The sequence below is a fragment of the Hemiscyllium ocellatum genome, chromosome 6 (genome assembly GCF_020745735.1).
Source record: "Hemiscyllium ocellatum isolate sHemOce1 chromosome 6, sHemOce1.pat.X.cur, whole genome shotgun sequence".
NCBI classification, from domain to species: domain Eukaryota; kingdom Metazoa; phylum Chordata; class Chondrichthyes; order Orectolobiformes; family Hemiscylliidae; genus Hemiscyllium; species Hemiscyllium ocellatum.
This window is the reverse complement of record NC_083406.1, coordinates 98,457,925-98,482,869: the sequence shown is the minus strand read 5'-3', so window position 1 is coordinate 98,482,869 and position 24,945 is coordinate 98,457,925. Positions and strand designations below refer to the sequence as shown.

The window sequence follows — 24,945 nt, the reverse complement described above, 5'->3', positions numbered from 1 at the left end:
TTTGATATGAGAATCACATTTTCAAAACTGTTGTTATGAGCGACTGTGATCGGTGTTTAACATTGTTGTTAAAGTTTTATAGACGATTATCAGAAGAATTGTCTCAAAAGCGATGGGAGCGAATTTCAGTATCTCAACCAATGCAGTCACCCAGTAGATCGCAAGTAGGTATTGATGTCAAATTTCCTACCTTAATGTATTGTGATCATTTAAAATGTTTACTGTGCCTAAACACATGAAAATTTGTGTCTTCCCTGTATCCATTTTGTATTCCTTCACTGCATTAGCTAGTGGTTTACACTTTGTAAGTAGATAATGAATGGATAGTTGTCAGAATGAGAGGTGGTCATTGGAAAGGAAAGGACTTGGGATGGTGAAGGTGTGTTGGGGAGGTTGATTAACCTATTGTGTTGGTCAGTAATGCATTTTTGTGTTACACGTCAGGATGAATGTTTTCCCAAGTCCAGCATATGTTTGGTCAGATGCAGTGTTTAAAACTTTATATACCCTGTTTTGAAGAAGCACCTTGGTTTCATTCACAACAAATCTCTTTTTCAATTGAATCATCTTTGCTGACCTTCTCGATCAGTTAAAGAGAAACCAAAGAGCTTTGGTTGCTTGAAATCAGAAGCAAAAACATAAAATGTTGAAAAAACTCAGTGGGTCTGGCAGCATAGAGTCATGGAGTCATAGGGAGATGTACAGCATCTGTGGAGAGAAAGCAGAATTAACATTTCTGGTCCATTGACCCTTCCTAAGAACTGACGGCAGGCTGAAAAAGCATGATATGTGCTAGAAAAGGGATTTGGGGTGGGGGGAGTAAATGATAGGTGGGAATGGAGCTCAGAGAGATAATTAGTGGCTGAAAGGGTTGATTGTAGTATAAGTCCATGTGGTAACAAAGCCTGATGTGTGGGGATGGGGTAAGGACATGGAGAAGATACTCAGTCCCCAAACTTATTAAACTCAATATTGAGTCCTGAATTTGGAGATGCTGGTGTTGGAGTGAGGTGTGCAAAGTTTAAAAATCACACGACACCAGGTTATAGTCCAACAGGTTTAATTGGAAGCACTAGGTTTTGGAGCGTCGCTATAACCATCTGATAAAGGAGCGGTGCTCCGAAAGCTAGTGCTTCCAATTAAATCTGTTGGACTATAACCTGGTGTTGTGATTTTTAACTTTGAGTCCTGAAGGCTGCAGAGTCTCCAAGGAGACATGTTTCCATCTCATGGGCTGCTACCACAACCAACCCATTGTCAGCCACTAATGTTCCTTATTAGCAGTTATTGATTCTCCCAAGGCTGCACTTTAACCATTCCTTTCTCTGCCCAATTATTGTTCTCTCTCTTTGGACTTGGTTCAATTAATGCTTTAAAATTCTAAGAAAACTAATTCTAAAATTTCAGAAAGTACACAGCTGAAATTAATTGGCATATATAAACTATTTTATGCATAAATATTTGTACTCGAATGTTGGTTTTGTATTATTATATCTGTCAAAAGAATATTTTGTAGTTTAGACCATTAAATGCAATTAAATATTAAAAAATAGTTCTGATTCCCCCCTTCAACTCCTTTTCCTTCACCTGCCAATCTAATCTAACTCATTTCATTAACTGTGGAAGTGAATTCCACAGCCTTAATTGTATGTAAAAACTTTGTGCCATTGTCGACACAGTTTCACTTTAGCAACGTTACGATGAGCTCATGAAGCAGAATATCAGGCTTACCTTATGCCACCTGAAATCGATGTATATTTCAAAAGGGGAAAAACATGTATAGCTGTGACGAGAGAGGAACAAGCTGAAGGGAAACTGATTCAATCCGTGGCCACAGACACTATGTGCCAATGACCTTGTTCTGTGCCATGTGGTTCCATTCTATGAAATGAGAGATATAATTCAACTCAGTAATTTCTCACAGAATTAGTTTTAAATTTTTAATTATACCAATGAAGGAAAAAGCAGGCCTATGTTTTGCACTCCCTGCAGGCAGCGAGAAATAACCTACAGGTACTGATGGAAGAGCAATGTTGTTGAGCGTTGATTAGGTTGACAATGTCATCCTAGACATGGAACAGTGTGCAACAGAGGGGAAGATAATCACCCTTTGAAAAAGGATGCAAAAGCCAGACTCCGATTTCAACTGCGAATAATAAAAATAACCGCGTTCCCTTCAATGTTTATTTCCTTTGAGAGCATTTAACAATAACTTGTAGTAGGAAGTAACTGCATTCGTAAGAGAACAAAAACTCCACGAGAACATTTAGCACATTTGATGTGGAATTAATAAAAATTTCCTATTTTTGCAGGCAGGAAAAGTGAAGGCTGTTGGAATTGTGGGTATTGAAAGGAAGTTGGAGGAAAAACGAAAGGAGACCGACAAAAACATCTCTGAAGTAAGTTGTTGTGAATGTTCAAGGCCAGTTGAATCCACTGTATCCGTTTCCTGTGAAATAATAGAGTGAATACTGTGTCAAAACAGATCTCCCTGAGATTGTTTCACCCTGAAACACCAGAATAGGTGTCTAGTATTTAGGAAGGAAATGTTATTTATATGAATACTTTTTTTAAACTTTGTATTGTGCTTTATGAGTACCATAAAGTTTAAACAAGATGACTTTGTGCAAATTTTCCTGATTTGGCCAGTATATTACATTGTCGTACAGAATTAAACACTGTGAAATTAAGGCACTGATATTTCTGTTTCAAAGCTGTGGTAATGAATATATCTGCTAGTCTTGCATATATCCATGTGACATTAAGACAACATGATAGTGACATGGTGCATTTCTGTAAAGGTACTTGCTGTACGATGAAGGTTGTCTTTGAAAATTTGACAGATCATTTTGTGGAAGAATAATTTCTGCTTGCTCATTACCCATTCCATATTATGGAACATGGTACAAATGCTGTATCTGTCATCTAACTGGATTTTCCCAACATTGAAGAAGCAGCATGGGGGAATCTGGGGCTCAAGTTGGTAAAGTCATTTTCAAGTGTCAGGGCTTTAGTACTATAGAACTGGTGTAGAATGCACTGAAATTAATCTTTCTTGTTGCCAAACTGCAGAGTGAAAGCTATGGTATTTTTCTCCGATGAGAGAATGCTTCATGAACAGGCTGGGACTGTTTTCCCTGGAGAGTCGGAGGCTGAGGGGTGACCTTATAGAGGTTTACAAAATTATGAGGGGCATGGATAGGGTAAATAGGCAAAGTCTTTTCTCTGGGGTCAGGGAGTCCAGAAATAGAGGGCATAGGTTTAGGGTGAGAGGGGAAAGATGTAAAAGAGACCTAAGGGGCAACCTTTTCATGCAGAGGGTAGTATGGGTATGGAATGAGCACCAGAGGAAGTGTGGAGGCTGATACAATTGCAACATTTAAAAGGCATTTGGGTGGGTATATGAATAGGAAGGGTTTGAAGAGATATGGGCAGGTGGGACTAGATTGGGTTGGGATATCTGGTCGGCATGGACGGGTTGGACCGAAGGGTCTGTTTCCATGCTGTACATCTCTGATTCTATAAGTGTACTACCTACCAACTCTAGTTAGGTGTCGCTGATGATCATGGGAACAAACCACAGCAGAACTCTAAAGGCTAAGTAGATCTGAAAATAAAGAATAACCTGCACTATGTTATGGCCCAGGTCCGTCCCCTCAAAACATTTTTAAGCAGGTAGCCCAGACAATAACTTTGCTATTTGTTTCAGTAAGTGTATAGTGGATATTCCCAGAGTGAAGTAGCTAGTCGGACAGCTGAATTTTAAACAAACAATTTATTTACAAATTTACGGAATGAAAGACAACAAACTGAAAATAGAATACCCAAATAACTTACCTATCCGAACCCGACAGGCTATCCCGACTTAATGATGCTGTTCCAAAATACTTGCAACAATCCCAATCATCAGACCCCTTAGCACAAAGAGTAAAAATGACGCAAAAGCTTACAGGTTACAAAGTCAGAAGGAGGGAGAGAACTTCCAATTTCAACTGTGACCCTGACTCAACTAACCTCTGAACTGAACTGACCTGCATAGCTAGAGAGAGCTGGCCCTGCCCCCTAAATTAAACCTCTTTTTTTTTAAAAGACCTGAAACCAGTGGCATTGTCTGTTAGATGTAAATACAAAAGACCCCAATAAATCTTTCAAACCCAGTCCAATTACCCCCGTCTGAAAAAAAATCTCAAGGGCACAGAAACTTTGAGAAAGGACCAGCTTTGTGAGAACTGAAATAAAAATGTGACTTGCTGAGGAATGAATGGCAGTTTTCTTTTGTGTTGTAAGGAAAGTCAAAATCTTAACTTTGAGTTAGGCATAATTCTCGTTCTTTAGATACTGGGAAAACGTGCAAACTCCACACAGACAGTCGAACCCGGCTTTAACCTGCTACTGTGACGCAGCAGTGCTAACCATTGAGCCACTGTGCTGCTTCCATGTATTGCTAAAACTGAGATTGTATTCAGCAAAATAAATTGACATATAGTTTACTACATATTGGGTCAAAGTGCAATTACTATTCATAGAAATACATGGTGGCTTAGTGTTTAGCACTGCTACCTCACAGCACCAGAGATCCGGGTTTGATTCCATCCTCAGGTGACTGTCCGTGTGGAGTTTGCATATTCTCCCAGTGTCTGTGTAGGTTTCCTCCGTGTGTTCTGATTTCCTCCCATTGTCCAAAGACGTACAGGTTAAATGAATTGGCCATGCTAAATTGTCCATTGTGTTTGGGGATGTGTAGGCGAGTTGCATTAGTTAGGGCAAATGTAGAGTTATAGGGTAGGGGAATGGGTATGGGTGGGATACTCTTCAGAGGGTTGGTGTGGACTTGTTGGGCCAGTGTTTCCACACTGTAGGGGTTCTATGATCCTGTGAAAACCAAAACAAGAAAAGCTCCATTACAAAATAATATTGTATTTTGAATTTCTTTTCAAGTTCTTTGAATATGACTCGCTATTTTGATTTTACAGATGAATTACATCATATTTAGTGACCCCAGTTCTAGTAAAGGTTTCCTGCCAGAGCTGTTTGTCTCTGATAAGAATCCTGCAGTTCAATTCTATTTATCGCAGGAAGTTCCTGTTAGGTGTGTGCCCATTGCCTTTTGTTCCCAGACTCTCTGAATAATTCCATCATTGGAGAAACAATATTAAGTTGACTTTTCTACTGCTTTTTTAAAAAATAAAACAGTCCTGGAAATTTCCATGGGGTCCTTCAGCTTATCTGGAAGAATTTATATTCTATTCATTTGTGTTATTTTAGATCACATTGTTTAAACTGAAGAGCGCCAGATACAGAATTGAGCCTACTTAGCCAACACCTCTTAACATAAGGAAAACTTTTAATATTCTATGATGTAGAAATGCTAATTACTGGTTTTCTTTCTTTAATGCAAAAATCTAGATAATTTGGCGCTCTCAGTATAACTGCTATTTTTAAGTTTAATTTTACCAGGAAGCTCTATATCGTCTTTGTAAATGTAGTCAGATACTTTTTGCTTGTTTAGTTGCATCACTTGGTTAGGCTCGAGGCATTAGAAGTTCCAATTGCATTTTGGCTGCAGTATCGGAGTTTAAAGGTGCTTTTACATTGATGCGTCAAGGCAGTGCTTTACAAGTTTCTATTTATAGCCAGTGGCACGCGGAATGTGTATTTGATGTCACCTGCCAATATACATTGAAACACAGTCAGACTTTGCAAGCCAGTCACACTGTTGAGTTACCATCTGATTTTAAATAAAAATACAAGTTTTTTGAACAAATGTTACATGACTGAGTATGTACTGGCAGGAGAAAGTGAGGTCTGCAGATGCTGGAGATCAGAGCTGAAAATGTGTTGCTGGAAAAGCGCAGCAGGTCAGGCAACATCCAAGGAACAGGAAATTTGACGTTTCGGAATGATGAAGGGCTTATGCCCGAAACGTCGAATTTCCTGTTCCTTGGATGCTGCCTGACCTGCTGCGCTTTTCCAGCAACACATTTTCAGCTGAGTATGTACTGGCAGCAAGTTGATAAGTGTTTTAACCTTTCTAAGGTATGCCCATACTTGTCAGTAAACCAGAGAGTAATTAGATTAGATTAGATTCCGTGTTCTCCTTAAGCCTCAGATGAAAAAAATTTAAAGAAGGCCCAACAAGTTCACACCGACCCTCCGAGCAACCCACCCAGACCCATTCCCCTACATTCACCCCTGACACTACGGGCAATTTAGCATGGCCAGTTCACCTAACCTGCATGGCTTTGGACTGTGGGAGGAAACTGGAGCACTCGGAGGAAACCCACACAGACACTGGGAAAATGTGTGTCAACTCCACACAGACAGTTGCCCAAGGCAGGATTTGAACCTGGGTCCCTGGCGCTGTGAGGCAGCGGTGCTATCCACTGAGCCACCGTGCCGCCCTAACTTTGAAACTTTATATGACTCAGGGAAGAACCAATAGTTTTCGGAGAATTTGTGGATCTAGATGCAGAATTTAGATTTTTAGGAAAATAATCTGTTAACAGTGGGAAATGGCAGATGGGGTGACTCTTCTTTTGGACATGGTAGGCCATTAGATTTTTGAACATAATTTGTTGTTTCAGCTGTTGTGCTCCAATGTGTCACAACTGTCAAAGTAGAGTTTTCAGAGCAGTTTGTTAGATGTGGATTGGCCTGAAGTCACTTAAGAAAAATGAAAGCTCTAAATAAAAAGATTTAAGTTTTCAGCTTTTTAGTTACATACCATCAACCAAGCAGGGAAAAGCCTCAAGGAAAACATGTATAAATTTTTTATAATAATGTTAACACAGTGTAGCAGAGATTTTGCCTTTACTTGTTTTATGGCTATGTAATTATGGCGGCTACACATTTCAGAAATTAGCTAGGAGAGAGAACCTAAAGTTGGCTTGAGGTGAACAAATATCCTAGTTGCTAATACAAGAAGCTTTTCATTCAACTAGGCTTTATTTGATTGTCACTTCAGTAATATAGTCTTCTTTAAATGTTTTCATCTGAGGCTTAAGGAAGCAGCACTTGCAACCTGCAAGTTAATCCGTTAACTTTTGCAAATAGTGTTGCTTATGAAAGACCTTGTTCAGAAGACAATGGTGAAAGAGAATAATTTTCTGTGCTTCTAACATCCGTTACTGTAACCCATGAAAAATAGATTCCTTGGTAAGATGAGTTTCACGGAGGTCATGTGTTTATTTTACATGTGATATTCTTTTAATCCCTTATCTGGCAAATAGAAAATGAGACTTCTCTCATCTCACACTTAATTATATGTTGGACTTCCTGCATAAATAGATTTTCAGGCAAAATGTACCACCATGCAATTGTTGAAACCTGTACTAGTTTGTTATCCAAGTCTTTGGGCTGGGGAGGTGCGTGACGTGGAGATTTTTGACTTCTGCTCAAAACTGTTGTAAAGTTAGAGAGGCATATGGACCATGTGTCAGGCAACTCAAACCATTTTTACCTCATGTCAATTCTGTGGGTGCTAAATTGGTGTCCCACAGCTGCGCATTAGGTTTGGGGGAACAGGAGACAAGTTCATTCCCATGCTGAACCAGGTGAGATAACAGTGTAGATTGGAGAGTGTGGCACAAGTGAAATATGTGTATTAAATGGATTTCCATAACTTATCTGATAAAGTGCTGCTAACGTAATGCTCAGATTGGGGATATATGGACAAAAATCATTGTAAGTGGCAGGCAAGTTGACAATCAAAATGGCTTAAAGGATTCTGGATTTAATTATATTTATAAACTAAACATAAGCAAGGAACTTTTGATGAACACTTAATATAATTTGGGAAGGATGTGAAGGCTTTGGAGACCATGCCAAAAAGATCTATGGGAATGGTCCCAGGGATGTGGGACTTCAGTTATGAACAGAGACTGGTGAAAATGTGATTGTTCTCCTTTTGAGAAGAAGAAACTGCAAAGAGATTTTATAGAGATGCTCCAAATGATCAAAAGTCTGTAGTGAGTAAACTGAAAGAAACTGGTCCCAGGAGTGAAATAGTTGTTCACCAGAAGGCACTGTTTTAAGGTGATTCCCACAAGAATCAATGGTGACATGCAGAAAACCTGTAGTTAGAATGCAGTATCTGGTGGAGACAGTTTTAATTGTGGCTTTCAAGAGGGCATTGTATAAGCAACTGAAAAGAAACTGGAGTGTTATGTTAACGGAAAGGTGAGGAGGACCAGACTGGCTGAATCACTCCTGTATGGAGTAGGCAGGGATACAGTGGGATGAATGGCTTTCTCCTGTGCTGTGACCATTCTTCAATTCTTGGTGGTATGATGTTAGTGGAAGGTGTTGGAATATTGACCGTGGCCACAGAACCTTTGTGCACCCAGGAGAATTCTTACTCTGCTACGTCCAGCAAAACCTTTTCAACAATGTTCATGCCTGTGCTTGGGTGAATATTAATGGCTTCACTGCCTGACCCAAATGGCAGCCAGCTGTCACCTTCATTGTTTGATATTGTTCCTTGCTTTAATGTTTGAACCGTGCAGGTTTATTCAGCAATCATGGGTGAGAATGAAGAAGTTCATCATAAACAACAATAGCTCCTCTTATGGTGGCAGCTGTAGAAATCCCATCACTGAGTTAGTTGGTGTCATTTTAAGTACCCACCCCAGAGACTCAACACGTAACTGAAGCTGTCATTTCAACACAGAACTGAAGGAGTGTTTCTCTGCAAGAGTTGTTATCTTCTCGATGACGTGATAAAGCCAATTTCACTCTACCCTCTTAACAGCAATATAAAAGACCCTGTGGCACTATTGTCAACTTTTACTTTTCTAGCCCATGTTACTTCAATTCATCTGTTCAGAGAGATTATGATACATCTAAAGAGCAGATGGGACTTGAAGCTGGGCCTCCAGGCTCAAAGATAGATACGCTGCCACATGCACCCTTCGAATGTGTATCGTATACCAATACCACGAAAACATCTAATTCACCTCTTGACTACTAGCAGGTGATTGTTTTATACAAATTGGTTGCTGCATTTGCCTAAATTACCAGAGTGATTATACTTCAAAGTACTTCAGCTTCTCATGTGACCGCAGTACAGTCAAAATAGATGCTTCATGCAGACTTCGCTCTGAATCCTGTTAGAGCAAGTTCTTTGTTTCTGTGGTTGTTTTCACATTGCAAATGGGATCTAATGTTTGATAACACTGTTGATATTAGTGTTCCTTATTGAAAAAGTCACGCTTGAAATTGTTATATGTTATTAGTGCCAAACATTCCTCTGATTTGAAGGTGCTTTATGTTTATTTTTGCAGTATAATTGTGAATATTAGTTGTTTAGACAATAGTAGCTCCAATTGAAAGCTGTTCTTCCTGTTGCGGAAGCATAATGAAAGACAATTTCCCTTCAAATGTTGTGCTAATGCTTTGTTTTTGCTGAAAATGTGTTAAATGTAACACAGAAATACATTTATAGAGAGAATTTAATCATGTAATTGGAAATGTCTACATTTTCCTCCAAATTTAGCTATTCACCATATGGTGATACTGACCTTACATTCAATTACATAAAATGTACATGAATTAGTTAAGCATAGAAACAGGCCATTCGGTTTAGCCAGGCAATAATGGCACAGCAGAACACTCAAGCCTTGTCCCGTCCTCGTCCTTTCAACTCCAGCAGCATAATCCTCAACTACCTCCTGCAAAGGATGATCTCATTGATCCCTACAAATACTTAGAGATAGACATGGTAGATGCTTTCCTCGCTGGGAGTTTAGAACCAGGGGGACAAAATTTCAAAATAAGCAAAAGGTCACTTAGGACCAAATTGAGATTTTTTTTGTTTACTCAGAAGATGGTGAATCTTTGGAAATCTTTAACTCAGAGGGCTATGGAACGTCAATCATTGATTATGTTCAGTTTAGAGCTTGACAAATCTGGAAATATCAGTGATGTAAAGGCATGTGGCGAAATAGTGGAGGAGTGTTAAAATAGATGATCAGCCATGACTCTATTGAATGGCAGAGCAGGCTGAATGGGCTACTATGGTGCTAGCTCAATATTTGTATTTTAATTTTAAGTATGTCTCTTTGAAATTTTATACAATTAATTAGTATTTATAATTTATGATTACTATGAGCAGATGTTTTTCTCTTTGATTCCTAGGCTTTTGAAGATCTCAGTCAGCTTATGAAAAAGGTAAGCTTCCATGAACACTTCCTATTCAGCTGTAACAATATTGAACATTAACTGAAAATGACTATTATTGGATTTTAATAAATTAATTAGCAATAAATAAAAGCCACATTAATTGATGATGGATACCATATAATATGATTGCATCTGAGGTAGCATGTATGGCATAGTTCTTAAAAATATATTGGTGACTGTTCTGTTGCAAAACAGAAGCCTTGCTTAAAACATTATGAAAGGATTTTGAACCTGTAACTCACTCAACACCGTGGTGGGAGGTCAAACACTTTCTTCACCTACAGTGATCAGACAAGACTCAAGTTTATTTGTTTTTTTTAGTATATGCAAGGGAAATCACATGTATGCAAAGATGGCACATGAATTCCAGTGATTAATTGCATGTAGTTACAGTTATACTACTGCAGTACATCTAGGTCAGTTGCAGTGATCTAATCATGGGGGTGCTGATTATATAATTCAGCAACCATTGTCATTAAACTATTCTATCACAATCCAGTTTACAAATTTTTTTTAGTTCTTGTATGAGGCTTGTATGCTCATACATTCTTGTGACACCTCTCAAACCCCACTCTGCTGGTTCAGCAGAGATAACATGTTGGTTGCAGCTGGTCCTAACAGCCTGAGTCTGTGTTGTGTCTTCAACACTTCCCCTTTCAACACAACCGAGGAAAAAACAGCCTGCTTAATAGCTACCCCATTCACCACCTTATGACTCTGTCCACAAGCAATGCATTGTAGCAGAGTGTACCATGGTCACATTGCATCTTGTACATTTTCCAAGCCTCCATTGACAGGCCATTCCTTCACCCAGGTGGAAAAGGGCAGTAGGGATGTGGAAACACCACATTTACATGTCCTCTTCCAAATGATGTACCAACTTGATTTGGAATTACTTCACCACGCCTTCACGGTCACTGGATTAAAAACCTGGAATTTCCTTTCCTTCTGACGGCACTGGCTGATTCAAGACAGCAGGTCACTACTACCTTCTTGTGGTTAGTTGAATTGGCAATGAATACTGGCTTTGCCAGAGATGCTGTCACACCTGTAGGAAAACATTCTTGCAACCCTTTATTGAGCAGCCAGCAGCAGTAGTCACTAGTTCTTCAACACCTTTTTTCATGATGAGAGAAGAGGACACTGCAAGGCTCATTGTCATTGCAGTTTCCCAGGTCTTGCTTTGATTTGTTTTATGCATATATGTTCCTCCTAATCCCAAATAAATTACAATACAAGGTGCAGTTCTTTTAAAAAAAAGGAAATAAATGTTAGCTGGCAAAGTGGTGCTATTGAGTCTAGAGTTCTCTACACAAGACACAAAACCTTTCAGCATGATGGTTACACATCAGCAACTCGAGTATAGTTCCTGATAACAGCATTCCCAAGGATTTGTTGACTTCCAGTTCACTTTCTGAGTTACAAGTGGGGTGAGATTTGAAGGTAAGGGAGAAGATAACATTTAGACAAGGTCAAGAAACTGAAGATAAAAGTACAAAAGTTTGCTTCTTTTGTAGAGAGGCATCTCTGATGTGGATTGTAGTAGTTTCTAATCCCGCCTAATAAAGAAAGCTTGTTAATTATCAGTCTATGGGCAACTTATCATCTATTATAGCACTTGTCACTATTCATTCTTACTGATCAGTATTCTGAATTGGACTATTTTTTTTAAACTGGCAAATATATTCAGAATGGAACAAGTAAATCCTTTTTGTTTTCTTTAGGCCAAAGAGATGGTTGATTTGTCAAAATTAATAGCAAACAAAATCAAAGATAAGCAAGGAGATATTTCTGAGGATGAGGTAAGAAGTATGTTTAGTTAATTTTAAAGGAATAAAGAATGCTTCATTGGCATCTTTCATATTGCTGATTAATGTCCTAGGTCTCAACAGACAACCACTTGTTACACAGTCAGATGTGGAAGCCATATCCTGCACCAAACCCACAACAGCAGATGACCAGACACTTGTTATTCCAGTGTGGATGGGAGTTGTGCAGGGGAAGCCTGTGGAATCCCGATTGTCGCACACTTGGAAGGAAATGCCTATAATTGGAAGATTCAGCTGGGCAATTCCTCTCTTCCCCCCCCTCTCTCTTCCCCCTCTCTCTTCCTCCCCCCCCCTCTTTTCCTTCCCCCCCCTCTTCCTTCCCCCTCTCTTCCTTCCCCCCCTCTCTTCCTTCCCCCCCTCTCTTCCTTCCCCCCCTCTCTTCCTTCCCCCCTCTCTTCCTTCCCCCCCTCTTCCTTCCTTCCCCTCCCCTCTTCCTCCCCCCCCTTCCTTCCCCCCTCTTCCTTCCCCCCCTCTCTTCCTTCCCCCCCTCTTCCTTCCTTCCCCTCCCCTCTTCCTCCCCCCCCTTCCTTCCCCCCTCTTCCTTCCCCCCTCTCTTCCTTCCCCCCTCTCTTCCTTCCCCCCTCTCTTCCTTTCCCCCCTCTCTTCCTTCCCCCCCCCTTCCTCCCCCCCCTTCCTTCCCCCACCTCTCTTCCTTCCCCCCCCCTTCCCAATTGTTTCAGTTGGAGTTTAACTATTGATGCTCCTTCCCCCCCCCTTCCCAATTGTTTCAGTTGGAGTTTAACTATTGATGCACATTTGTCTTTCAGTCTTATCTGACTTTGCACAATTGCCTGTTCATTGTCCAGTGTGATGCTGGTTCACTGAATCTGCTATAGCCTCAGAAATAGGAGTGGCAGCAGGGAGAACTTGACTTGCCACTGCCACAAGATGAATGTGTGATTTAAAAGCAAGCTCCTAGGACCACTGATCAATAGGAAAAGAGAGAGGCAATCAAGTGATCAGTTCCCAGAGCAAGGAAAACTACTCCCATCAGCCTTTGTAAGGTTTTCTGGAGGTTAATTCTGATTGCCTGTTTATAATCTCTGACCATTGTATTATGGGAGAACTATTGCATGCAGTGGGAAGGCACCTTTTCGATTTATCAATTATGTGCGATTTTGCATGCTTGTACTGGACAATTGGATACCTGATTTATTTAACTAATTTGGTTTTGATCTAAAGGCAATACTTTACAGGAGATTAATGTTTTTAAATGTGGAGACTTTTAAAAAAATAACCAACCTTAATAACACCTTCAATTATAACTTAATTGGGGTAAACTGCTTGAAGAGTTTGTCGCACCATTCAGTCTCGTGTTCTCTTGCTCTGTGTCAGGAGCCCTGGATTCACATGTAGGCTACATCAAGTAAGGATGTTTACAGCACTTTGCTTTCATTTTAATCAACCCATGAAGCCTGCTTCTTCCATGTTACGTGTGTATTTTACCTCGTTACGATTCTATCTCACCTATCCTAGTATTTGAAGAGAGTTTTTGCATTGCCCTCGAAGATAATTGTGGTGGACATAAAGATACCTATACATACAATTTAGCATGGGAATCCTGATTTGTTGATCTCACAGACACCAGTCATCCTTGGTTTTGCAAGGTGACGTGGTTTGCTTGAATTTCCTGATGACATTTCTGATTAAAAACAAAATGTCCTGTTTCATAACCAAAACTCAATTGTCTCCATTAACAAATGTAGACTGGCATGAAATGGCAAGATTATGAACCCTACTCAACCATTAGTTTGCTAGCTCAACTTTTAACTGTTTCAGCTAAACCCCACAGACGCTTGTTTCTTAAAATACTTATTTTTTAAAAACTTTATATTACAGTTTTATTAACCTGTACGGTTATTTTCATCTAGTCATCTACCATGAAACATCATTAAAAAATGTGACTTATGTATGTTACAAAGTTAAAATGCATGCATTTTTTGTTTCACAGACTATCCGTTTCAAGTCCTATTTGTTGAGCATGGGCATAGCTAATCCAGTGACCAGAGAAACGCATGGATCTGGAACACATTACCACATGCAACTGGCTAAACAGCTGATGGAAATGTTGCAAGTACCAGTTGAGGTAAATAATGCTCCTTAGCTGCTCTTTCCCCCCCCATGTGATCAATATTCTGCATCGTAATTCCTGGAAACATTGTGGATTTGGACATGAAACTGAGTGTTGGCAGTTATAAACCCAGTGGCAGTATATTGCAACAGCAGAAAGACATTTATTATAACACCTTTTAAAATTGCTATTATGAACCAGCCCAAAGAAATTAAACAAGTTAAAATTGACACTGAGCCAAAGAAGAAGCCAAAGAGTTTGTTGATAGATGAGTAAGAAGAAAAGCAGAGTGTGAGGGCTTTTTGTGATCCCTATTTTACTTGATTGCTTGCTGTAGGTTGGTGGGATTTTAAGTAAATAAACACATTTGGTGCATACTCAACCTATATTGCATGAGCAATAAGTCAGACATATATTTTAAAAAAGTGTATCACCATATTTGTGGGTTCAAAATGTCTGTCGGATAATGCTGCACTATAACAACATCTTGCAACAATGTAGCAACTTTAATGTAGAAAAAGCTTCAGATATTTCACACATGACTTCAAAATGAATTATAAGAATTTGGAAATTGTAGTTTAAGACAGTTTACAGACAATTTCTGCCTTTCATATTTCAGATGGTACTTTACTATTCAGATGTTTAAAGCACGCTTCTGCGTTACACTTGGTAATAGTAAAAAGAAATATAAGCAGGCAGTTGAAATATAGAGACAAATTGTTCAGCAAATGAAAATAACTACAGCCATATGTATCGACGTTGATAAAGACCCTGCATATAAATGTATCCCATATTTAATATCATTTAGAATTTCTAACTATCCAAGAGACATGCATAAAATGTATTATTTTGAATTCGTCTAGTGTAGTCCATATAAAACTGCCTTGAAATATGTCCGTACCCACATGTGCAATATGTCATTGGGAATTTCTCTATTTGCTCACTCATTTAAAGTTTTCCAGAGATGGCAATCTGGAGGACACCAAATTTGAGGATGGCACAAATATAAGTGGGAAGGTAGGTATTGTGAATGATGCAGTTAGTCTGCAGAGGGATATAGACAAATCGGGTAAGTGAACAAGAAGTGGCAGGTAGTATATAATGTGGGAAAATATGAAGTTTTGTACTTTGCCAGAAAAAAAAGTTAAATATTATTTAAATGGGGAAATTCTGCAGAAGGTTACAGCACAGGGCTTTGGGAGTCCTTTTGTATTCATCATTAAAAACTACATGCAGGTTCAACAGATAATAGGGAAGTGAAAATAAATGTTGGCCTTTATTCTAAATAAATGGAATAGAAAAATAGGGAAGGCTTGGAAAAACTGTGATGTGGAGGAGCTGGTGTTGGACTGGGGTGGACAAAGTTAAAATCACACAACACCAGTTTATAGTCTAATGGTTTATTTGGAAGTACTAGCTTTCAGAGCCCTGCTCCTTCATCAGGTAGCTGTGGAACAGGATAATAAGACACAGAACCTACATCAAAAGATTACAGTGTCATGTAACTGAAATGATATATTGAACAAACCTAGATTGTTGTTAAGTCTTTCATCTTTTAGAATGGGCTGCAGATTTCTGTTCATTAGTATGTAAATTCCAGCACTACTTTTAAGTCAAATTAGATTAGATTACTTACAGTGTGGAAACAGGCCCTTCGGCCCAACAAGTCCACACCGACCCGCCGAAGCGCAACCCACCCATACCCCTACATTTACCCCCTACTTAACACTACGGGCAATATAGCATGGCCAATTCACCTGACCGCACATCTTTGGACTGTGGGAGGAAACCGGAGCACCCGGAGGAAACCCATGCAGACACGGGGAGAACGTGCAAACTCCACACAGTCAATTGCCTGAGGCGGGAACTGAATCCGGGTCTCTGGCGCTGTGAGGCAGCAGTGCTAACCACTGTGCCACCGTGCCGCCCACATTTCTTGAGATAACTTACGGTTTTATATAAAAAAAAGTGACACCTCTGCTCAGACAATGCATTATAGATGTGAGATTAGAGTCTTTCTGTATCCCAATCTTGAGTCAGACTGGTTCTATTTCCAGAGTAGGAATTCTTGAAATATTGCATGAATTGACTGCCTGCAGGTTTTGTGCTTTTTGAGCAAAATAGAATGTATCTGCAAATACAAATTCACCCCAAAGACTTATATGTGTGTGTGTGTATGTGAATGTGAGTGCGTGTGAAGGAGTATATGTTTGTGTGTGTACATGTTTGGTAAAGTGTGAGTATAAGCCTGTGAGAAGATGTGGGTGTGAGTGTTGGGGGTGTATATGTGTGCGTATGAGAGAGAGCGGGACTGTGTGAGTATGAGTATATAGTGTGACCTGAATCCACGGTCCCGGTTGAAGCCATCCTCATGGCTATCAGCCTCTGCTTGGCCACTCTGTATTATTGTGTATCCCAATGTCCGCCTTGGAGGATGGTCACCTGAAGATCCAAGGCCGAATGTCCCTGACCACTGAAGTGTTCCCCGACTGGGTGGGAACATCCCTGTCTGGAGATTGTTGCGTGGTGTCCATTCATCTGTTGCCGTAGCATCTGCTTGGTCTCGCCAATGTACCATAATTCGGGGCATCCTTGCCTGCAGGATATGAGATAGACAATATTGGCTGAGTCACACGAATACCTGTTGCGTACATTGTGGGTGACGTTCCCATGTGTAATGGTATCTGTGTTAACACTCTGACATGTCTTGCCGTGGTAAGCATAACACGGTTGTTCAGTGTTGTGGTCCATGTTGTCCTGAAGGCTGGGCAGTTTGCTGTGAACAGTGGTCTGTTTAAGGTTTGGCAGTTATTTGAAGGCCAGAAGTAGAGGTGTAGGGAAGGTCTTGGCGAGGTGCTCATCCTTGCCGATTAATGTGTTGCATGCTGCAAAGAACATGGCTTGGATTCTCTGCTCCCAGGAAGTACTGAACAACGAAGGGTACCCTTCTGAGGAAGTCATTAAGTTTCTTGCTGTGGCACTTCAGAACTGGCAGTCAATGAGTTGAGCATCGTACACTGCTTTTATGAGGGCAACCTTGAGCACCTTCAAATGTCTGTTGCATTCCTTCTCATCTGAACAGATCTCGTGTATGCATAAGGCTAGTCCTAGGGGATGGCTTTTTTTAACATGTTTAGGGTGGAAGCTAGAGAAGTGCTGCATCATGAGGTTTTACATGGGTTTGCGGTAGAGTGAGGTACTGAGGTGCCTGTCCTTGATGGAGATGCGTCCAAGAATGAGACACATACTAAAGAGTAAGTCTGATGGTGGGATGAAACTTGTTGATGTCACTGTGTTATTGTTTCAGTGACTCCTTGCCATGGGTCCGGAGGAAGAAAATGGCGTCTTTATATCTGGTCCATAGTGTTGGTTGGAGGTCCTGTGAAGCAAAGAAATCTTGTACGATCTTGTGCATAAAAATGTTGGCATAATTGGGGTGCAAATCTGGTCCCCATGGCTGTTCCATGTGCCTGGATAAAGAACTGGTTGTCAAAGATGAAAAGGTTGTGGTTGAGGATGAAGCTGATGAGTTGTAGGATAGTGCTTGGAGATTGGCATGTGTTGGTATTGAGTACTGAGGCTGTTGCAGCGATGCCATCATAGTGGGGGATGCTGGTGTAGAGTGCAGAAACGTCCATTGTGATGAGGAATGTTCCTGATTCAGCTGGTCTGTGGGTGCTGAATTTCTGTAAGAAATCTGTGGTGTCACGATGGAAGCTGGGGGTCCCCAGTACAATGGGTTTCAAGATGCTCTTGACAGAGCTAGGGAGGTTCTTACACAGAGTCCCATCGCCTGATATGATGGAACACCCAAATGTATTGGCTTTGTGTATCTGTGGAAGGCAGTAGAACTCCCCTCTGCAATAAGCATGTGGGATGAGTATGTGTAGGGAACTCTGAAGGACTAGATCAAAAATCTTGATCAATGTGTTTAGTTTGCAGATGTGTTTTTTGGTTGGATCGGCCAGTAGTTGCCTGTAGTGTTCCTGGTTGTTCAATTGTCAGTACCCTTCCTTGCAGTAGTCTGTTCTATTCCAAATGATGATGGCTTCTCCTTTATCTGCTGGTTTGATAACAGTATTGCAATTGGTTTTGAGAGCCTGGGTGGCATTGCATTGTGATTGGGTGATGTTTTGCTCTAGCTTGTGGGTGCGGTGATGAATCTGGCATTTACACATTTTCTGACCACTTGAGTGCAGATGTTGAGCCCAGGGCTCCACTTCAGATCTCTCTGATAGCTGTTCCGGTTCGTCAGTTGGTTCATTGGGATCACTGTTGACACAGAGTCAGAGTCATCAAGATGTACAGCATGGAAGCAGACCCTTCAGTCCAATCCGTCCATGCCGACCAGATATCCCAACCCAATCTAATCCCACCTGCCAGCACCCGGCCCACATCCCACCAAACCCTTCTTATTCATATACCCATCCAAATACCTCTTAAATTGTATCAGCCTCCACCACTTCCTCTGGCAGCTCATTCCATACATGTACCACCCTCTGCATGAAAAAATTGCCCCTTAGGTCTCTTTTTTTTTATATATCTTTCCCCTCTCACCCTAAACCTATGCCCTCTCATTCTGGACTCCCTGACCCCAGGGAAAAGACTTTGCCTATTTATCCTATCCATGCACCTCATAATTTTGTAAACCTCTATAAGGTCACCCCTCAGCCTCTGACGCTCCAGGGAAAACAGCCCCAGCCTGTTCAGGCTCTCCCTACAGCTCAAATCCTCCACCCCTGGCAACATCCTTGTAAATCTTTTCTGAACCCTTTCAAATTTCACAACATCTTTCCAATAGGAAGGAGACCAGAATTGCACGCAATATTCCAATGTTCTGTACAGCCGCAACATGACCTCCCAACTCCTGTACTCAATACTCTGACCAATAAAGGAAAGCATACCAAACGCCACCTTCGCTATCCTATCTACCTGTGACTCTACTTTCAAAGAGCTATGAACCTGCACTCCAAGGTCTCTTTGTTCAGCAACACTCCCTAGGGTGGGGTGGGTGGGGGGGGGGTGGGTGGGGTGGGGGGGGGTGGGTGGGTGGGGGGGGGGTGGGTGGGGTGGGGGGGTGGGTGGGTGGGGGGGGTGGGTGGGTGGGGGGGGTGGGTGGGTGTGGGGGTGGGGGGGGGTGGGGTGGGGGGGGTGGGGGGGGTGGGGTGGGGGGGGGTGTGGGGGTGGGGGGGGGTGGGGTGGGGGGGGTGGGGGGGGGTGGGGGGGGGGGGGGGTGGGGGGGTGGGGGGGGTGGGGTGGGGGGGTGTGGGGGTGGGGGGGGGTGGGGTGGTGGGGGTGTGGGGGTGGGGGGGGTGGGGTGGTGGGGGTGGGGGGGGGGGGTGGGGTGGTGGGGGTGGGGGGGGTGGGGTGGTGGGGGTGGGGGGGGGTGGGGTGGTGGGGGGGGTGGGGTGGGTGGGGGTGGGGTGGGTGGGTGGGTGGGTGGGTGGGGTGGGGGGTGTTAGGCCCCTTGCATTGAAATAAATGCAGTTTAATTTATTAGTCCTACCTTGTCCCTGCCTGCCCTGACTGTTTGACTCACTTCTGTTCTCAACTGTACCAGTCTCAGATTGATCTCTTTCCTCACTATCTCCCTGGGTCCCACCCCTCACCTTACTTGTTTAAATCCTCCCGAGCAGTTCTAGCAAATCTCCCTGCCAGCATATTGGTCCCCTTCCAATTTAGGTGCAATCCGTCCTTCTTGGACAGGTCACTTCTACCCCAAAAGAGATTCCAATGATCCAAAAATGTGAATCCTTCTCTCATACACCAGCTCCTCAGCCATACATTCATCTGCACTATTCTCCTCTTCTTGCCCTCACTAGCTCGTAGCACTGGGAGTAATCCCGATATTACTACCCTTGAGGACCTCCTTTTTAAATTTCTACCTAACTCTCTGTAATCTCCCTTCAGAATCTCAACCTTTTCCCTTTCTATGTCATTTGTTCCAATGTGGACAATGACCTCCTGCTGGCCCCTCTCCCCCATGAGAACATTCTGCACCCTCTCTGAGACATCCTTGATCCTGGCACAAGGGAAGCAACACACCATTCTGCTTTTTCTCTGCTGGCCACAGAAACGTCTGTCTGTTCCTCGGACTACAGAGTCCCCTAACACAATTGATCTCTTGGAAGACGATGTACCCCTCATTGCATTAGAGCCAGTCTCAATACCAGAAACTTGGCTGTTCGTGCTACGTTCCCCTGAGAATCCATCACCCCCTACATTTTCCAAAACAGCATACCTGTTTGAAATGGGTATATCCACAAAAGACTCCTGCCCTAGGTGCCGACCTCTCTCACCCTTCCTGGAGTTAACCCATCTATGTGACTGTATCTGAGACTTTCCCCCCTTTCCTATAACTGCCATCCATCACATACTGTTGCTGTTGCAGTTGCAAATTCCTCATCGCTTCTGACTGTCTCTCCAACCGATCCATTTGATCTGGTAAGATTCGCATCCAACAGCATTTATGACAGATATAATCCACAGTAACCCTTAAATTCTCTTTTAAACTCCCACATCTGACAAGAAGTACATCTTACTGCAAAGGCCATTTTTGTTTCTTCACAATCTACAGACCCAGAAAAAAACACTGTCTTATTCCTCTACAAAACACTGCACCAGGTTAAATTAATAGTTATGGCTTGTATTTTAACTTTAATCAAGAGACTTATCTCCATAAACTTATAATCAAGAAATAACCCACTGTACTCACTACTGCAGCTTTTCTATTGGACAGACTTGAAACAATGATTAACTTACCTGATTCTGTGTTGTGAACTTCGCCAAACAGGTTCCTCCAAGATTAGTTATGAAATCCACTGTTTGTTAATTTTCCCAGATGCACTCCGATGTCCAGCGATACATGAATTCAAAGGCAGTAACTGTGCAGGTTCTCTCTCTCTTCCTCTCGCTCTCTTCTCTTTGTCTCTCCCCCCTGCACTGTCCTCACCATGTGCTTCCTTTGTCTGTTCTTCTCCCTTTTAAAAGTGCTGTTGTTTTGACTTTTTTCCCCAAAGTTCCAAAACAATGCAACACCATATAAACATTAATTCCTGCTCCTGGAATTCGAGGAAATCACCTCCAGCACCTAAAATACCTCAAAAAAAGGAGCAGCTGTTACACCCAGAAATTTTTCCCGTCCTCCATCTTGGATTACCCAGAATCCAGTATCACCATGGAAGAAGTCCTAGTGTCCCATTCATATGTGTCCCCTCCATGTCTGCCGCAAGAACAATGTGGTCCATTTTGGTGGTGGGACAGAAATTGAGCCCTCGGCTGAGAACTTCAATCTCTTCTGGTTGAAAGGTGTGGCCCGATAAGTTGACGATCAATTTCCCTGTGGTGATAACGTTTTCAACTGTGGTGCTGAGGTTGGTTGGTGGCAGGGGTTTGGGGGATGCTTGGCTACTGCTCATGGTGATGCCAAGTTTCCACAATTTCTTTTTCTTGGTGTGCATGTGCATTGTATAGTTCTGTTGCTTTGTCTGCTTGACAGTGTTGTGTAACTGTAATGCTGTATCTTGGGTGCAAGCTGTATATGTGGACTCTATCTTGATTTAAAGGTTATGGTGCCTGTTGTGCAATTGGTGCACGAGATGATTGAGGAGTTTGCGAGAGGTGTGGTGGCAAAGTCTCTCAGCATAGTCTGTGTTGTTGGTCAACTTGAGTAGATTTATGATCCATAATCCTTTTAGGATCTTCCCTCCTGTCCTGCATTTCTGCAGAAACTTGATGTCTGTGTTGATATGCGCAATCTTCTTGAAGATCCTCTCCACTTTGAGCCAGCGGTCAGTGGTGTCAGTGGTAGCCATGATGTGGAGGAACCAATGTTGTGGCCAAGCAGAGGCTGATAGCCAAGTTTGGAACCCATGAAGATGGCCTCAATCAGGATCTTGGGTTCATGTTATTTTACAGGTAACCCCACTACACTATACATTCTCTCTTATACTCACTCTCACTCTCACTCTCACTCACACATACACACACCCCCGCCCACACTCTATTATATGCACACTGACATGCACGCACTCTCACTCTCTCATGCACGCACAGTCTATGGGGTGAATTTGTATTTACTGATATGTTCTATTCTGCTCAAAAAGCACATAATCTGCAGGCAGTCAATCCATGTAATATTTTATAAATTCCTACTTCGGAAATAGAACCAGTCTGGGTTACAGACAGACTCTAACCTTCACACCTTTAATGCATTGTCTGAGCTGAGATGTCACTTTTTTTATAAAACCTTTAAGTTATCTCGAGAATGTGACTTAAAAGAAGTTCTGGGATTTGCACATTAATGAACTGAAACCTGCAACCCATTCTAAAAGATGAAGGACAACAGCAATCTAGGTTTGTTCAATATATGAGTAAATTATGAGTAATATCCCAAAAATTAAAGGGAGTCACGGGGCTGAGTTGAGTATGGTTGCCATTACAAAAGAGATAGTGCTAGAAAAGTTAAAAAGTCTTAAAATTGATAAATCGCCTGGCCCCAATGGGATACACCCTAGAGTTCTGAGAGAGGTGGCTGAGGAAATAGCAGAGGCATTGGTTGAGATCTTTCAAGAGTCACTGGAGTCAGGAAAGGTCCCGGATGATTGGAAGATGGCTGTTGTAACCCCCTTGTTCAAGAAAGGATCAAGGTAAAAGATGGAAAATTATAGGCCAATCAGTTTAACCTCGGTTGTTGGTAAAATTCTAGAATCCATCATTAAGGATGAGGTTTCTAAATTCTTGGAAGAGCAGAGTCTGATTAGAACAAGTCAACATGGATTTAGTAAGGGGAGGTCATGCCTGACAAACCTGTTGGAATTTTTTTGAAGAGGTAACAAGTAGGTTAGACCAGGGAAACCCAGTGGATGTGGTCTATCTAGACTTTCAAAAGGCCTTTGATAAGGTGCCACACGGGAGGCTGCTGAGCAAGGTGAGGGCCCATGGTGTTCGAGGTGAGCTGCTGGGATGGATTGAGGATTGGCTGTCTAACAGAAGGCAGAGAGTTGGAATAAAAGGTTCTTTTTCAGAATGGCAGCCGGTGACGAGCTGTGTCCCGCAGGGTTCGGTGTTGGGGCCACAGCTATTCGCATTATATATTAATGATTTGGATGAGGGGACTGGGGGCATTCTAGCGAAGTTTGCCGATGATACGAAGTTAGGTGGACAGGCAGGTAGTACTGAGGAAGTGGGGAGGCTACAGAAGGATCTAGACAGGTTGGGAGAGTGGTCCAGGAAATGGCTGATGGAATTTAACGTGAGCAAGTGCGAGGTCTTGCACTTTGGCAAAAAGAATAAAAGCATAGACTACTTTCTAAATGGTGAGAAAATTAGTAAAGCCAAAGCACAAAGGGATCTGGGAGTGCTAGTCGAGGATTCTCTAAAGGTAAACATGCAAGTTGAGTCCGTGATTAAGAAAGCAAATGCAATGTTGTCTCTTATCTCAAGAGGGTTGGAATATAAAAGCAGAGATGTGCTACTGAGACTCTATAAAGCTCTGGTTAGGCCCCATTTGGAGTACTGTGTTCAGTTTTGGTCCCCACACCTCAGGAAGGACGTACTGGCACTGGAACGTGTCCAGCAGAGATTCACGCGGATGATCCCTGGAATGGCAGGTCTAACATATGAGGAACGGCTGAGGATACTGGGATTGTATTCGTTGGAGTTTAGAAGATTGAGGGGAGACTTAATAGAAACGTACAAGATAATACATGGCTTGGAAAAGGTGGACGCTAGGAAATTGTTTCCGTTAGGCGAGGAGACTAGGACCCGTGGACACAGCCTTAGAATTAGAGGGGGTCAATTCAGAACAGAAATGCGGAGACATTTCTTTAGCCAGAGGGTGGTGGGCCTGTGGAATTCACTGCCACGGAGTGCAGTGGAGGCCGTGACGCTAAATGTCTTCAAGGCCGAGATTGATAGATTCTTGTTGTCTCGAGGAATTAAGGGCTACGGGGAGAACGCTGGTAAGTGGAGTTGAAATGCCCATCAGCCATGATTGAATGGCGGAGTGGACTCGATGGGCTGAATGGCCTTACTTCCACTCCTATGTCTTATGGTCTTATATCATTTCAGTTACATGACACTGTAATATTTTGCTATAAATTCTTTGTCTTATGATTCCGTTCCACAGCTACCTGATGAAGGAGCAGCGCTCCGAAAACTAGTGCTTCCAGATTAACCATTTGGATTATAACCTGGTGTTGTGTGATCTTTAACTTTGTACACCCCAGTCCAAGACTGGCATCTCCATATCGTGACTACTAATGAGGAGAGGTTGTGCAGAATGTGCCTGTATTCATTGCATTAGAAGAATGAGAAGAGACCTCTATTGAAACATAAGATTCTTAGGGAACTTGACATAATAGTTGCTGAGAGGTTGTCTCCCCTTGTGGGTGAGTCTAGGACCAGAGTGCATAATCACAGAGTACGGAGTCTCTCTTAGGACAGATATGAGGATGGTTCTTTTTCCGAGGGCAGTGAAGACTGTTGAGTCTGGGCCATTAAGTATAGTCAAGACTGAGGTATACCGGCATGGTGGTTCAGTGATTAGCACTGCTGCCTCACAGCGCCAGAGACCCAGGTTCAATTCCAGTCTCATGCAACTGTCTTGGTGGAGTTTGCACATTCTCCCCATATCTGCATGGGTTTCTTTGGGGTGCTGTATTTTCCAGAGGTATGCAGGGTAAATGAATTGGCAATGCCCTGTAGTATGTTGGGATATGTAGGCTGGGTGAGTTAGCCATGGCAAATGTGGGACTACAGGGATAGGTTGGGGGGCTAGGTCCAGGTAGGATGCTGTTTGGAGGGTTCATGTGGATTCACTGGGTTGAAAGGCCACTTTCCACACTATAGATATTCTTTTATTTT

The 24,945-nt window shown here is 42.2% G+C and overlaps 1 protein-coding gene across 1 annotated transcript in view; it reads left to right on the top strand.

The window, feature by feature from the left end:
- Window positions 1-24,945, top strand: part of vps36 (vacuolar protein sorting 36 homolog) — a 56,262-nt gene that overhangs the window by 21,270 nt on the left and 10,047 nt on the right. Inside the window, exons 5-9 of the mRNA XM_060826804.1 lie at window positions 75-164; window positions 2,313-2,399; window positions 10,135-10,167; window positions 11,904-11,981; window positions 13,960-14,094. Of these exons, the coding sequence (XP_060682787.1) occupies window positions 75-164; window positions 2,313-2,399; window positions 10,135-10,167; window positions 11,904-11,981; window positions 13,960-14,094 (423 nt within the window). The remainder of the gene's footprint in view (window positions 1-74; window positions 165-2,312; window positions 2,400-10,134; window positions 10,168-11,903; window positions 11,982-13,959; window positions 14,095-24,945) is intronic.